Source organism: Schistocerca nitens, chromosome 10, assembly GCF_023898315.1.
Source record: "Schistocerca nitens isolate TAMUIC-IGC-003100 chromosome 10, iqSchNite1.1, whole genome shotgun sequence".
In the NCBI taxonomy this organism is placed as follows: domain Eukaryota; kingdom Metazoa; phylum Arthropoda; class Insecta; order Orthoptera; family Acrididae; genus Schistocerca; species Schistocerca nitens.
The window spans coordinates 29,614,152-29,631,648 of record NC_064623.1 but is presented as its reverse complement, the minus strand read 5'-3'; the positions used below and the strand labels follow the sequence as shown (position 1 = coordinate 29,631,648).

The window sequence follows — 17,497 nt, the reverse complement described above, 5'->3', positions numbered from 1 at the left end:
GTTAAACTATGAAAAGTGAAACATAACGCATTTTCACGCAATTTGAGTGCATAGATCCTGAGAAATCAGTACCCAGAACAACCACCACTGGCCGTAATAACGGCCTCGATACGCCTGGGCATTGAGTCAACCAGAGATTGGATGGCGTGTACAAGTACAGCTGCCCATGCACCTTCAACACGATACCACAGTTCATCAAGAGTAGTGACTGGCGTATCGTGACGAGCCAGTTGCTCGGCCACCATTGACCACACGTTTTCAGTTGGTGAGAGATCTGGATAATGCACTGGCCAGGGCAGAAGTCGAACATTTTCTTATCCAGAAACGCCCGTACAGGACCTGCAATATGCGGTCGTGCATTATCCTGCTGAAATGTAGGGTTTCGCAGGGATCGAATGAAGGGTAGAGCCACGGGTCGTAACACATCTGAAATGTAACGTCGACTAAGTGCCGTCAATGCGAACAAGAGGTGACCGAGACGTGTAACCAATGGCACCCCATACCATCACGCTGGGTGATACGCCAGTATGGGGATGACGAATACATGCTTCTAATGTGCGTCCACCGTGATGTCACCAAACACGGATGCGACCATCACGATGCTCTAAACAGAACCTGGATTCATCCGAAGAAATGACGTTTTGCCATTCGTGCACCCAGGTTCGTCGTTGAGTACACCATCGCAGGCGCTCCTGTCTGTGATGCAGCGTCAAGGGTAACCGCAGCCATAGTCTCCGAGCTGATAGTCCATGCTGCTGCAAACGTCGTCGAACTGTTCGTGCAGATGGTTGTTCTCTTGCAAACGTCCCCATATGTTGAGTCGGGGATAGAGACGTGGTTGCACGATCCATTACAGCCATGCGGATAAGATGCCTGTCATCTCGACTGCTAGTGATACGAGGCCGTTGGGATCCAGAACGGCGTTCTGCATTACTTTCCTGAAACCACCGATTCCATATTCTCCTAACAGTCATCGGATCTCGACCAACGCGAGCAGCAATGTCGCGATACGATAAACCGCAGTCGCGATAGGCTACAATCCGACATTTATCAAAGTCGGAAACGTGATGGTACGCATTTCTCCTCCTTACACGAGGCATCACAACGTTTCACCAGGCAACGCCGGTCAACTGCTGTTTGTGTATGAGAAATCGGTTGGAAACTTTCCTCATTTCAGCACCTTGTAGGTGTCACCACCGGCGCCAACCTTGTGTGAATGCTCTGAAAAGCTAACCATTTGCGTATCACAGCATCTTCTTTCTGGCGGTTCAATTTCGCGTGTGTAGCACGTCATCTTCGTGGTGTAGCAATTTTAATGGCCAGTAGTGTAGGAACTGGTACCGTTCTTAACTCATTTTCTCAAAATTTTGAGTAAGGTCTTTTAAAAAGTGTGTCAATCGAAGCAGTTGCTTATTTTGGAACGCTGAATGTTTACAGGGAGTGGCTTGCACCACGCATCAGCCGCCGCGGCAGCGTCGACCCCGTCCTCGACGACGGGAAGCTGCGGGGTCGGCGGCGGGGGCGGCGTGGCGTCCTCGGGGGCGGCGTCGTCGTCCTCGTCGTCGTCGCTGAGCCGCGAGGAGCGGAGGCGGCGCCGGCGGGCGACGCAGAAGTACCGCACCGCCCACGCGACGCGCGAGCGCATCCGCGTCGAGGCGTTCAACGTGGCCTTCTGCGAGCTGCGGCGGCTGCTGCCCACGCTGCCTCCGGACAAGAAGCTCTCCAAGATCGAGATCCTCAAGCTGGCCATCTGCTACATCGCCTACCTCAACCACGTGCTCGACGTCTGACCCGAAGCGCAAGGCGCCGCGGCCGAAGCGCGCTAGCGTGCGCTGCGCGGCTGCCTACCCCGCGGGGGCTCGCTATCCACTGTCGCGTGTGCAAGTAAGAAGGCGGGTGCGCGATGCGGTCTGCGAAGCGAGGGACCGAGAATACTTCGTGGCGTCACAAGTAGAGCTGTCGCATATCGAGTGCGTTCATTGGTGTGTTACGAGTATGCCGCAAGACTCCGTTTCGGTACTGCCTGAAACATTCTGCTACATTTTTTCTCCCCCACAAGCAGTTTGTGCGGACTCGACAGTATTCGTATTCGTCCGATATCTCTCTTTCAGTGAAGGCACTCAGTACTGATACAGAGTCTCTTACTTTCCTTCACGTCCGCGGATCAGGCCGAGTTTTCTTCCAATTCCTAGATACAGATAAATTTCATTAGCCCTGCGAATCCAAAAGTGATGCGCGAGCAATAGATGGTGTGTGAAGTGCGGGATCTTTATGTATCCGACATCAGTTAATTCGACCTACCTACGTTTTAGAAAGTATTTGTTTCGATTGTATCCTTCCAGTCCAGAAAGTTTCGAGACTGGAATAAGAAAAAGAAAAAAAAATAGAGGTGATTTAAGATACTGGTTTTAATACTTCAGATGTTAAGTTGAACTGAAGGGTGCAGTTCCATGGCTGTCTTCATGCATGGTTTTATTGACTGAAGAAGGTTTCTTTCTACAGTAAGCGCACCTTAATGGATAGGGAGTTGTGGGTTACCTCATGTTTAAAACTCATAGAGTTGCTTCCTGTCGAGGTCCAGGGAATGGTGTGTGGATCGAAATGGACGACATTAGACAGAGGTTGATCTTACTGTACCACTGATAACTCTCACTGTGTTGTTCATCTGTGCATCGAGAGTTTGTGTGTGCACACTATTGAGTGGTACAGGTGCAGCATATTCGACAGTAGAGTAGACTAGTCCAAGTGTTGAACTGCGAAGCGTATCAGCTGTGGAGCACCAGGTTATTCCACACAGCTTATGCAGGATGTTGCTCCTAACTCATATCTTTGCAGCAGTGTTTCCCAGATACTTCTCCTAGGGCAGTGTCTGATCCAATGTAGCTGCTACATGTTTTCGGTGCTGACTGTGGTGAAGTAGCCTCTCACCAAAACAGACCTGTGCCTCTCTGTTGCACTAATGAAAGCAAGCCGTCTCTATCCTGGTGGCGTTTGGTTTCAGTCTTCTAGTATCGTCACATCAGTTCTTTAGATGACTTTCTTACTCCAAGATTTCGATGTCCCTCTGCCAGCACCCAGTTATCGACGTATCCAAACTGAAACATCCCCATACAAAAATTATGAATGACAGTGCTGGAAAAACTCTTACGTTATTTGATTTTGAAGCAGCTGAGCGAAACTCAACGTACTCAGACAGTTTTCTCTTTACTTATTCTGATCATCACTAAACTGACACACAATATTTTTAGCGCAATGCAGTCTGACTTTCAATAATCTCTACAAAAGAATGTCCCTGACTAACAATAACCTTATCTTTCATGAATCACTTACCTCACAAAAATCTTCGTTACTCGAACTACTGCAATACAGCCAGCTAAATAATTCTAACTACTGAAGGCACTAACTACTGATAGACATAGTTAGCAAATGAAAGATTTTGATAGTGAACAAACAATGTATTTACCTTAATAGTGTTCAAAACTCATATATATCAGTTCATGGCATCCAGTCTTACAAATTTCGTTTTTGTGGCGTACACACATCCAGATCGTCCGCTCTCAAAACTCTGCCATCTCTCTCCCCACATCCACCACTGCTGGCGGCTCACCTCCAACTGCACAACACTATGCGCTGTTCACATCCAACTGCCCAACACTACAATAGCAAATATTCCAACAATGCAAACCAGCCACATACTGCACACAGCACAGTCAGTGATTTTCATACAGAGCGCTACGTGGCATTACCAACATAAAAACCTAAACAGCCTACTTACAAAACTTACGAGATTTCTGGTTCTTCACAGAGATATGGTCTGCTGTTTCGTTCTTCATCGTCCGAATTTGGTTGACCACGATGGAACTGATTGCACCACCTGACCGCTGTGTAGTAGAGTGGTGCGTTGTTGCCATAAATTTTCTCCAAGTCAGCCTTGATTATTGCAGCTCCGTTCTTGAAACGCAGAAAAGAAGTTACTGCACGATGGTCCACTTCATCGATAGGTTGTGCCATTTTACAGGTCTGGCTCTCCCAGCTACGTGCTGCAGTAGTGTGGCTCGTCGAGTTCAGAGTATCGAGACTGTAGAAATGTACCTGCAAATAAACAAGAAATTAACTACACAACTTTATGACTTCCCTTGCATGCTCAGAACACTCTTACCGCCGCTAGTAAATGTAATACTGGACATGGTTTCTTGATGCATCTCACAGAGAACACTGCCTAGGCTAACACGAAAGTCATAGCCTAATATTCTACACACATCTCGAAACGCAGCTACAGACTGACGTGGCAGGATGACGGTGTGGGCAGGACTGTAATGTGGCATACTGACATTCGCTGCCCAGCACCACAGCTAGGCAACTTTAATCAACAAGTTAACTTCGCTTATCGTTAATCCGTTGCTGAAAAAGTTAGCTTCGTTAAACGTTGAAGCATAACTTTACAGGAGATTTAACGGAAGCTAAAGTAAATAGTTATTCATTAACTTATAATACTAAACTTTATGTTGTGGATGTAGTGGCATGAGGAAGTAACTCAAACGATATACTGTGCTAAAAAAATTTTTTTTTGTTGGATAAGTTTAGGTAGGATGTTGTTGTGGTCTTCAGTCCTGAGACTGGTTTGATGCAGCTGTCCATGCTACTCTATCCTATGCAAGCTTCTTCATCTCCCAGTACCTGCTGCAACCTACATCTTTCTGAATCTGCTTAGTGTATTCATCTCTTGGTCTCCCTCTACGATTTTTACCCTCCACGCTGCCCTCCAATACTAAATTGGTGATACCTTGATGTCTCAGAACATGTCCTACCAACTGATCCCTTCTTCTTGTCAAGTTGTGCCACAAACTCTTCTTCTCCCCAGTTCTATTCAATACCTCCTCATTAGTTATGTGATCTATCCCTCTAATCTTCAGCATTCTTCTGTAGCACCACATTTCGAAAGCTTCTATTCTCTTCTTGTCTAAACTATTTATCGTCCATGTTTCACTTCCATACATGGCTACACTCCATACAAATACTTTCAGTAACGACTTCCTGAAACTTAAATCTATACTCGATGTTAACAAATTTCTCTTCTTCAGAAACGCTTTTCTTGCCATTGCCAGTCTACATTTTATATCCTCTCTACTTCGACAATCATCAGTTATTTTACTCCCTAAATAGAAAAACTCCTTTACTACTTTAAGTGTCTCATTTCCTAATCTAATTCCCTCAGCATCACTCTACTTAATTCGACTACATTCCATTATCCTCGTTTTGCTTTTGTTGATGTTCATCCTATATCCTCCTTTCCAGACACTATCCATTCCGTTCAATTGCTCTTCCAAGTCCTTTGCTGTCTCTGACAGAATTACAATGTCATCGGCAAAGCTGAAGGTAGGATATCGAAGGAAAATAAAACAACACTTTAATCGGTAAATTATTTAGATTTATGATTATTTAATTATCAATATTAGATCAAAGAAGAATAAGATACTATCTGATTCTCGGTGCGTATTTCCCGTAATAAGATGTTGCTTAAATCGAAAGTGCTCATCAACGACGTGTCTATCCGATATTCTCCTCGAAACTAAACTTTTTCTGGGGTTGCAAGTGTTTTTGAGCTTCTCAGATGACTTCGATTCGACGACATGCAAGGAAATATGTCCGTAACAACGAAGTTTACTATTCATTGCTCCACACAAGCTTGAGACGCACCGCTGCCATCTGCTGCAACGCCAGAAGACGCTCCAGTGCTTCTCTGTCGCATCCTTTTAACCGGAATACTGCAACGTGCTCCGCTGTCGATATCTGAATGCCCAAGATTGATTTTTCTTTTCTGATTTCCTCTAGCGGACCTTTCCCTCACTGTTTCTTCAAACTGTACATTCCGAGATTCATATGCTCTCCTTGTGTGTTGTTTCGAATTGTTTACTATCGAAGTTGAGCCCTAATTGTTGACTTTTTAGATAAGCACAGTTTTCAACCGAAAAGTGTTTGTTCTCCCTGTCTGGATCCAAACTTAACGTAATCATTTAAATGCGTCTACGAATTTTCATTAACTGGAGAGTTAGAACCCGTTTCCATGACTTTGTTTCCACAGTCAATTCATTAACAAAAATTAATACTTAACGTGAATTTAGTTATTCTAGCCCGCACTCGATTGCTTAGATAAAAAGCGCGCATCCCGGCGTAGCCACGCCCGAAATTGTCAGAATACGATATCCGCTGGCGGCGCGGCGTCATTTTTGTCATAAACAGCGATCAACGGAGTCAAAGAAAGTTAGCGGTTAAAGAGTCCGTTACCGTATTTCAAAATTAACTTAAAATTCAATCCGATACTCTAAAAATTAACTTAGTTAGTTAACTATTAGCGGTCTTGTGGCAAGCTATGGCCCGCACTCGCCTTCTCACGTGATCACCGTTGTAAACACGGGACGCTGTGCAATACACCTCGGAACAGGGTGCTCAACAAGTAGTGACCACAACTGTACTCCTTCTCGAAACGTTAATACTGTATGCAAAAGGCGACAGAGTGAAGTATTACTTACACACTGTGTAATCATCAATGGAATGAACAGTATTAAATACCATCTACAACATTTTTTCTCTATTTGTTTTTCAAGGAGCTATTAACAGAATCTTGTAGCATAAGTCTTGTAAAATACTTAGACTGGAATAAATTGGTGTGCCATATTTATTGTGTTTGAGTAACCATGTCACTACCCTCTGTATGGTTTCATTTGGATATAATCATCTATTAATGACACTGCCAAAAATAAAAAAAGGGTTTATATACGTTGCTGAAGAGGTTGCGGCTATTACTGTATTACTGTGGTCGTTCTCTTAAATTTATTTCAGTAAGTAAAAGGCGATAGAGCGAAATGTTACGAACTGAACAATAAACAAGAAAATAGTATTTTAGGTCACAAACGAAACACACTGCACCATAGGCCTTGTAGCATTTTTAACACATACTAAATTACTAAATCTTGTATGTGATTTCCAAGCCATCTCTTAACATCACAAATTTGCAGCAAAATTCAAAATAAACATAATACCACTTAGCAGACCTCACTATCTCCCACACTGATCTATTTCCGTCATGACCTCAGTGTCTTAAGTTTTAAACACTCATACAAGAGATTACATTCGAACTGTTCATTAATATTTTTAAGTTATTGTCGAAATTATGTCCTATTTTTTGTTCATTCATTATTACATTTGACACAGTTGGTGGTGACACAGTACGTCTAGTGGTATATTCTTGCCTGTGAAACAAATGTTACGGTTCCAGTTTTGTTTTACAATGAGTTAACACAAGTCATGGGATAGTGATATCCACGTGTACAGATGGTGTTATTAACGCATGCACGAGATATAAAACGGCAGTGCATTCGCAGAGCTGTCATTTGTACTCAGGTTATTGAAGTGATAAGGTTTCCGACGTGATTATGATCGCACGACGTGGAATTAACAGACTTTGAAAGTGGAATAGTACTGAAATGGGAGAGTTTTGAAGACAGAGGTAAACTATCCCGAGAGAGTCTATTAACGAAGTTTCAAGAACCAACTTTAAATCATGACTCTAGGGATGTACTGTAACCCCCTACGTATCGCTCACACAGATATCATTAGTAGCATGAGGATAAGATTAGAATAATGGCTGCAAGCACAGTGGCATTCTAGCAATCATTCTCCCCGCGTTCCATACGTCAATGGAACAGGAAGAAACCCTAATAACTGGTAAAATGCGATGTACCGTCTGCCATGCACCTCACGGTGGATTGGAGAGTATTGATGTAGATGTAGATACATGTGAATGATAAAGATCAGCAGCCAAAAAGGGAAGGAAGGCTACGATAAACGGTTCAAAATACGCCCACTGCTGGGTTATCTTAGCAAGAGCTACTTTGAAAGTTATAAGCCAGCAGAACATCTTGCTGTGGATGAGTCGATGATTCGTTTCAAAGTTAGGTCAAGCCTCAAGCAATATATCCCACAGAAACCCATAAAGCGTGATACAAAATTTGGGTACTGACTACTGAAACTGGCTATTTTCCCATGTTTCAACTCTATACTGGGAAAATTATAATAGGTTTGTTTATAAATAACCCATCTGCTACCAGTCACGATTTTATTTATTTTATGTTTCGCACGACGCGTTTCGGGAAATTATTCACATTTTCAAGTGCGTTTTATGTGTTTGTTACGTCATTCCTATGTGATGTTGTCCATGTGTGAGATTCTGCTTCATTTTGTTGACTTTACTGCACTATATAAGAGAACACGCGATTTTTAGTTGGTTGTCGATCTTTTTGTGAAGTTAGTGGCGAAATTTAGAAGAATTTGTACTTACAATTTCCTTGTGGTCTATTTGTGCAAAGTTTCACACACACTAAACATCACATACAACTTGTAAACTTTTAAACATCGAAAACATTTTTCGTAAACAAAACAGTGACACAGATGTTCTTACAAGTAGTCAACAGAGATGACAATATAGGTCTTCTACAGAGTATGATATGTTTTTGTACAGAGGTTATTTACCTTAACAATTTGGATCATAATTTACTTATGCCTATTTTACAATTGTGCTTATTTCTATCTGTTACTATTTTTATTTAAGTGTACTATCGAAACATCTGAAGTAATTCACTGATTCACTTTCAAGTTTTTCATTTAATATTTTATCTTTATATTTTCTGTAATGTGAATATATCTCCAGTTCTTCTAGCATATCCATTTTATGTCCTTTATTTAGTCAGTGGAGTACTTAGACATTTTGCTCTACTTTTCCAAATGGGTGTTTGTATTATATATATATTTGTTGCTATGGCTGATGTAGTGTGCCATTTTCCGAAACGCGTCGTGCGAAAAAATAAAATAAAGAAAATCGTGACTGATAGCAGATGAGTTATTTATAAACAAACCTATTGTTTTCACAGTCGCAGGCTTTGAGAACCATTTATAATGGATCAAATCACTGTGAAAATTAGTCAGGAGACACAAAAATGCTTAGGTTCCCGCATTGTAAAACACCTTAAACCAGAACTTGCAGGAAAATGTACAAGCTGTATTTTATAATCATTTTACTTCTGTACCCCTCGTGCTCGGTCTGAGGAAACAAAGCATATGTGTTTGTGGGAGGGTGAGGAAAGGGAGTGATGGGTTTCCAAAAGAATTTGAAAAATAAAATAACATGTCTCGGTGAGAATATTAGTTTCGATGTAGCAGCCGAAGTATTACAGTAATCGTTTGGAAAGATCGCAAACCAATACAGTTTCTTTCAAATTTACACAATATTCAAAACGTAAGCACAACATTTTGGAAATATAAAAATGGTTTCCATGCAGAAATTACGTGCCTAGATTTTGTAAATGGTTACAATGCATATAAAATGGGGCTTGTAGACAAATCTGACAAGTCAAAATCGTTCTATGGGATTGGAAGAGAAAGCAGAACGTGGTAACACAGGATTTTATGACATTTACTTGATGTCACTGTTGTAAACACCTTCGTCATTTATAAGAAACGCTGCAGTAACTAGCAAATATTCTTGAAGAAATTCAGACTCCGTAATTCCTGGTCAAGTCTCATCATCTCCTAACCACAAGAGGTCTCACATCAAGCAGAACACTTTCAAGCTTTTCGTTGCAGCACATACGTGCTTTGACAAAGCATCCCATTTGTCAGAAAGAGGAGCATCTCGAAGATGCGCTCACTGTAGTACTGCCAAAGTACTGCATCGCGCAGAATCCATGTGTAAAACATCTGATGTTGGTTTGTATTTAACCAAAACGGAGAAACGTTTCACCAAATTTCACAAAAAAAATGTAGCCATGAGAAATCATCATTACGACCCCCAGTGGTTTCACTTTGAAACCAACCAAAACTTACAATGTTACTTATAAACCCTCTTGATTGCAAAAATGTTTGTTCGCCTGACCGGTTTCGGTTCCTCTAGAGCCATCTTCAGATCTACAATTTCGGTTACAGGAGTAACCCGTCCACACACAGCAACCTTCACATGCTGCGTCACTCCTGTAATTGCAGATCTGAAGAAGGTTCTAGAGGAACCGAAACCGGTCATGTGAATAAACATTTTTTCAATCAAGACGGATTATAAGTAACACTGTATAACCAGTGATTGCGGTATCCCTTCAGACGTTATGTCTGTTTTTGCTACCAAAACTTTATATTATGAAATTCAATGTGTAACCAGTGATTGCGGTATCCCTTCAGACGTTATGTCTGTTTTTGCAACCAAACCTTTATGTTATGAAATTCCAATTTTATTGTTATTATATCATTTTATTGCTTTTTGTGACTATAAAAATAGATTTATAAAGAAATTGTTATATTTTTCCTCCAATGTTTATTCATGGACCGCAAATGGATGTACTTGAAAGCTCAACGACCCAGCATTTCAGGAGTGATGGTCAAAATAGCTGCTGTGATGTGATGTTGAAAGTCTTTGAGGTCGTGTGGTGGAGGTGGAATGCAAATGCTGTCCTCAATGTAGCCCCATAAAAAAAAAAATCGCAAAGCGTCAAGTACGTTGAGCGTGGTGGTCACTCCAGTACCGCCACGTCAGCGGCCATAACATGGCCTGTCGATTGACGAGGCCACGTGTCATTCAGTAATCTCATATAGAACTATGGAAATGTGGAAGGGGGCAATCTTGTTGACAGTGGAATCCCTGCTGTGAGTTTCACTTGTGGCAGGAGCCACAAAAGCAGCATGTCGAGGTAGATGATACCGTTGACAATCCTCTGAGTGGAGAAGAAGGTCTTTGGTAGATATGTCATGGAAACTGGAAATGAGCGTTTGGCGTCATTAACCGAGAGGCCCCTTACGGGACGGGTCCGGCCGCCATGGTGCAGGTCTTATTACATTCGCGCCACATTGGGTGACCTGCGCCGAATGGGGACGAAATGATGATGAAGACAGCACAACACCCAGTCCCTGAGCGGAGAAAATTCCCCGACCCAGCCTGGAATCGAACCCGGGCCCGTAGGACGGCAATCCGTCACGCTGACCACTCAGCTATAGGGGCGGACGGTAGATACGTCATAAAATACATTAACTAACTTTCTCGGAATCTCGTACATGTTTGACAGCTGCATTTGGATTCTCTGTCTCCTGACCCGAAAGATTAAAAGTGGCTTCATCATTGAACATTAATTTGCTAGCAGAGTAGTCATTTTCGAGGAGGTTTTGCATATTAATGCAGAAATGCAGACATCACAATTTGTCGTCGTGGCTTACGGCCTGCAGTTCGTAGACTTCAGTCTTAATCACTTACGAAAGAGTTTCCACGTTGTTGGCTGAGGGACGTTCAATTCTCCGTTAAGAGCCCTCACACCGGATGAGGCAGCTAACACTGACATGGATGCAGATGGGAAATCCAAACTCACGAGAGGCAGTGCCAACATCACTTGGGACATGCTGGTTGAGGAGGTAGTGTGTGATTAAATATTTGTCTCAAAAAATTCCCTGTAGTTTTCTGAACAACAAAACGTTTACTTTCAGGAAATTGTAACGAAGAAATCCTAAAAATTAGAGGACCTTAAATGTAGCTACACACGTGGCGACATCTCCATTTCACAGACAGTTCTGTTAACAACAGAATTTTGTTTTCCCTTGTTTGTTTTTAATGAATTTTTAGTCTCGAATGTTGGCTAATCTGTCAAAGCACCATGTTGGTTCGGTTTTGTATATACAAACTTAACATTTGTGGAAATAATTGCAGTAGTTTTAAATGGACCTCTACCAGATACTCTAGGGAATTTTTATTTGTATTTTAGTAGCATTCTAGTAGAGGAAATCTCTTAAAATTTATCAAGTTACATCCGTAGGAAAGTCAGTATGGACAACCTTCTTTCATAAAATATCCACAGATGACAACCTGTGTCATGCACTCTGCCCACCTGGCAGTAAATCAATGTGTAGCTTCCTGCGCTCTATTATTCAAGGTGAAAGCTTCAAGCAGAAGGATTCTTCCCATTTCTATAATGGAAGTTGTAAAACCTATATATAGGGATCTCAGTGACAGACTGTTATTAGGGAAGTGTTTGTAGGGCAAGAATCAAAACCCAAATGAAAGTTTTAACAACTCTGCGTGGGAACAGATACCAAAAACTGTTCTGGTTGAACCAAATACTTTGAAAATAGGTGTGATGGGTGTTCTGCTATGTTTCAAACATGATGCCGTGTCAAGGTTTAAGGTTATGGAACTGATGGGAGTGCCTGGTGGACTAAATATGCCAAGAATTTTAATTGCTGTTGATCACAGGAGACACTTCGAAGTAGAGAAATCAGTGTTGCAACCCATCAAAGAAGTAAGAACAAGAAGTCTGAAAAAGAAAAGGAAGGAAGAACCACACCAGGAACAAAATGAATGTGGATATGGGATGCATCAGTGTTACTCAGGTTAGACAGAGAAACGTGTTTTAACTTTGCTTAAATTTCCCAAAAGTTCACCTTTTATGTTCTGATACATATTGGTTAAAAATAGTAGAGGAGTGATTAAATTTTATATACTGTCTTAAAACATAATTAACTAAGAAATAAAATTTTCTTATCACTTAAATTTGAAACTTAAACACTTTTTTAAAGAAAAACTATAAATTAATTCCTGAAATTTTTGATGATCATTATTAAAAACTGTTTGGAATCATAATTATGACAGTAACATCCTTTAAAAGTCTACTTTCAAGATGTGTAAAGAACTTCCAGAAATAAATCCAGTTTCTACTTTGCTTTCGAGATATGGTTCAAATGGCTCTAAGCACTATGGGACTTAACATCTGAGGTCATCAGTCACCTAGACTTAGATCTACTTAAACCTGACTAACCTAAGGGCATCACACACATCCATGCCCGAGGCAGGATTCGAACCTGCGAGCATAGCAGCAGCGCGGTTCCGGACTGAAGCGCCTTGAACCGCTCGGTCACAAAGGCCGGCCTTCGAGATATGTGTACCTGATGTACATAAATAATTGACACGTTTTATTTCACTTCCAACACAAGATGCAACTGAGAAAAATGTGTGAGGCCATGTTCCCAAAAGATCTGTTAAAAGATGATAGTCATTACATGGGCTTACAATTCTTATTCTTTGAGATGGACTATTTAAAAAACTGACCAATTTTTTGAAGACTTTTCCCCTTGTGTTCACGAACCAGTCCCGTGATTTGCGACTACAATACTCCCCAGCAACAGTTTTCAGCTGTGTCTGGCTCGCAAATCATACAGTTTGTTTACGAAACACGACGATCATAAATAAGTACAACAGCTCTATTAAAACGCACGTTTTCTCCCTTGTCGACATGTTAGTCGTTTTACACTGTCTGTAATGTAAATAAATAAAATCTTCAATATTCATGAACGTGCTATAAGGACAAAAAAGGAAGTTCCTTGTAGGGTCAGTAAGGACGTCAGCACTTAAAACTTCACAAAATCGGACAAATTGATATATCGCGTTTGTAGTTACGTTATCGGAGAAACCTGCCATTGCTGACGTATTTGTTTATAGCTGTACGTCCACGCCTGTACCACATAGCATCAACATCGTGCCTAATGTTCATGACGTCATATCTCATGGACTACGAGCCATACAGTGATATATCATACAATGCTACAATTTGTGGATGTATTCAGTGACACTGCCTGCAAAACATGTTGCAAATGGAGCTAGTAGCAACAAAATAATAAATTTAATGGTCATGCACGATGTGGACGTTTTTACGCATCGCACTGTTTATGACGTCATAACTCCTGGACTTTCGTACAGTGATATAATTTTGCACTTACATTCAGTGGCACACGTGTATACGACTGTAAAACATATCGTGTGGATACTGTCAGAGGAATTTATTGTGAATAGTTAGTAGCAAAGACGCAATAAATTTTAATGTCATACATGATGCTGAGTGTTCCAAATATAGCTGTTGATATACTTTCCGGGATGTGAGGTCGTGATCCAAGAACTTTTCTGCTCCTTACGTTTCGTCCAGGCTGCGCTGGACTTCCTCAGAGGCGCTGCTCCGCTGAGTCTTGCCGACTGACTGGTCGGGTGTCTGAGAGCGACTTATATATTGTAAGAAAGGGGGGCGTGGTTCAGGTGACACGTGATTAGCAGTGATAATCCATAGCAAAGATAAGGTTGACTATCGATTACCACCTTGTCAAAGATAAAAATTGTTAGCAATTTTGTAGAGCCACTGTCCATATATCGCTAAGTTTCATAGCCTCCTCTTTCCTATTAAAACTATCGAGATGTTTATAAATTTCAATAGCTTCTCTATATAGCCGTGGATAGTAATTTAACGTTATAGATAAAACTTCGGTATCCGAAAACTTCACTTGGTGGTTGCCTGGTTGAAACTTAGCGATATATGGACAGTGGATCTACAAAATTGCTAACAATTTTTATCTTTGACAAGGTGGTAATCGATAGTCAACCTTATCTTTGCTATGGATTATCACTGCTCATCACGTGTCACCTGAACCACGCCCCCCTTTCTCACAATATACACTCCTGGAAATTGAAATAAGAACACCGTGAATTCATTGTCCCGGGAAGGGGAAACTTTATTGACACATTCCTGGGGTCAGATACATCACATGATCACACTGACAGAACCACAGGCACATAGACACAGGCAACAGAGCATGCACAATGTCGGCACTAGTACAGTGTATATCCACCTTTCGCAGCAATGCAGGCTGCTATTCTCTCATGGAGACGATCGTAGAGATGCTGGATGTAGTCCTGTGGAACGGCTTGCCATGCCATTTCCACCTGGCGCCTCAGTTGGACCAGCGTTCGTGCTGGACGTGCAGACCGCGTGAGACGACGCTTCATCCAGTCCCAAACATGCTCAATGGGGGACAGATCCGGAGATCTTGCTGGCCAGGGTAGTTGACTTACACCTTCTAGAGCACGTTGGGTGGCACGGGATACATGCGGACGTGCATTGTCCTGTTGGAACAGCAAGTTCCCTTGCCGGTCTAGGAATGGTAGAATGATGGGTTCGATGACGGTTTGGATGTACCGTGCACTATTCAGTGTCCCCTCGACGATCACCAGTGGTGTACGGCCAGTGTAGGAGATCGCTCCCCACACCATGATGCCGGGTGTTGGCCCTGTGTGCCTCGGTCGTATGCAGTCCTGATTGTGGCGCTCACCTGCACGGCGCCAAACACGCATACGACCATCATTGGCACCAAGGCAGAAGCGACTCTCATCGCTGAAGACGACACGTCTCCATTCGTCCCTCCATTCACGCCTGTCGCGACACCACTGGAGGCGGGCTGCACGATGTTGGGGCGTGAGCGGAAGACGGCCTAACGGTGTGCGGGACCGTAGCCCAGCTTCATGGAGACGGTTGCGAATGGTCCTCGCCGATACCCCAGGAGCAACAGTGTCCCTAATTTGCTGGGAAGTGGCGGTGCGGTCCCCTACGGCACTGCGTAGGATCCTACGGTCTTGGCGTGCATCCGTGCGTCGCTGCGGTCCGGTCCCAGGTCGACGGGCACGTGCACCTTCCGCCGACCACTGGCGACAACATCGATGTACTGTGGAGACCTCACGCCCCACGTGTTGAGCAATTCGGCGGTACGTCCACCCGGCCTCCCGCATGCCCACTATACGCCCTCGCTCAAAGTCCGTCAACTGCACATACGGTTCACGTCCACGCTGTCGCGGCATGCTACCAGTGTTAAAGACTGCGATGGAGCTCCGTATGCCACGGCAAACTGGCTGACACTGACGGCGGCGGTGCACAAATGCTGCGCAGCTAGCGCCATTCGACGGCCAACACCGCGGTTCCTGGTGTGTCCGCTGTGCCGTGCGTGTGATCATTGCTTGTACAGCCCTCTCGCAGTGTCCGGAGCAAGTATGGTGGGTCTGACACACCGGTGTCAATGTGTTCTTTTTTCCATTTCCAGGAGTGTATAAGTCGCCCTCAGACACCCGACCAGTCAGTCGGCAAGACTCAGCGGAGCAGCGCCTCTGAGGAAGTCCAGCGCAGCCTGGACGAAACGTAAGGAGCAGAAAAGTTCTTGGACCACGATCTCACATCCCGGAAAGTATATCAACAGCTATGTCATCCGGTCGTGAAAGCCTTCATGTTCCAAACATCTCATTGTGTATGACGTCATATCTGTTGTACTATGTGACGTAAAATGATATATTTTGCATCTACATTCAGTGGCACATGTGCACACCGTATGTAAAAAGAGTCGCGAATACACTTAATGAGCTAATAAATTATAGCGCCATGCCTCATGTAGTACTTTCCCTACATGAGCAGAGCAAAAGTAGTAGGCGTTACCATCTTTCATTATTTTATAGGGGTTGCCAGCGAGAAAACGTAATGGTTTGGAATTATGCGTAAACTTTGTTGGAAGTCGCTAAGTGCTCTCATTCTCAAACAATGGGTTAACTGAAGTCTGGGAAATGACGCAAGGGGGGCTAAATTAACCTTTTTACCCCCACGGCCGCCCCTTTGTTTGGTTGAAAAAGGTCCAGTGGTTTAGGACGGGACGTGGAACACATGCACAGAACACACATAGACACATTTCTACAATATATATGGATCATTACACAACACCGAATATTACGGAAAATATTTCAATTTTTTAATAAATTACTCCCACAACCTTTTAAAAAACGTGAAGTAGAAAGAAAAATGGAAAGGTAAGATACGGACCTGCTGCACATTGCAACATAATTTAGCATCTCTAATAAAAACTTTGAGGTTCGCCGATGACATTGTAATTCTGTGAGAGACAGCAAAGGACTTGGAAGAGCAGTTGAACGGAATGGAAAGTGTCTTGAAAGGAGGGTATAAGATGAACATCAACAAAAGCAAAACGAGGATAATGGAATGTAGTCAAATTAAGTCGGGTGATGCTGAGGGAATTGGATTAGGAAATGAGACACTTAAAGTAGTAAATCAGTTTTGCTGTTTGGGGAGCAAAATAACTGATGATGGTCGAAGTAGAGAGGATATCAAATGTAGAGTGGCAATGGCAAGGAAAGCGTTTCTGAAGAAGAGAAATTTGTTAACATCGAGTATAGATTTAAGTGTCAGGAAGTCGTTTCTGAAAGTATTTGTATGGAGTGTAGCCATGTATGGAAGTGAAACACGGACGTTAATAGTTTAGACAAGAAGAGAATAGAAGCTTTCGAAATGTGGTGCTACAGAAGAATGCTAATGAGGAGGTATTGAATAGGATTGGGGAGAAGAGAAGTTTGTGGCACAACTTGACTAGAAGAAGGGATCGGTTGGTAGGACATGTTCTGAGGCATCAAGGGATCACCAATTTAGTACTGGAGGGCAGCGTGGAGGGTAAAAATCATAGAGGGAGACAAAGAGATGAATACACTAAGCAGATTCAGAAGGATGTAGGCTGCAGTAGGTACTGGGAGATGAAGAAGCTTGCACAGGATAGAGTAGCATGGAGAGCTGCATCAAACCAGTCTCAGGACTGAAGACAACAACAA

The 17,497-nt window shown here is 42.8% G+C and overlaps 1 protein-coding gene across 1 annotated transcript in view; it reads left to right on the top strand.

Moving 5' to 3' along the window:
• LOC126209822 (twist-related protein 1) overlaps positions 1–1,790 on the top strand; it is a 75,502-nt gene extending 73,712 nt beyond the window's left edge. The window contains exon 4 of the mRNA XM_049938954.1: positions 1,438–1,790. Within this exon, the coding sequence (XP_049794911.1) occupies positions 1,438–1,790 (353 nt within the window). The remainder of the gene's footprint in view (positions 1–1,437) is intronic.
• The last annotated feature ends 15,707 nt before the right edge of the window (positions 1,791–17,497 follow it).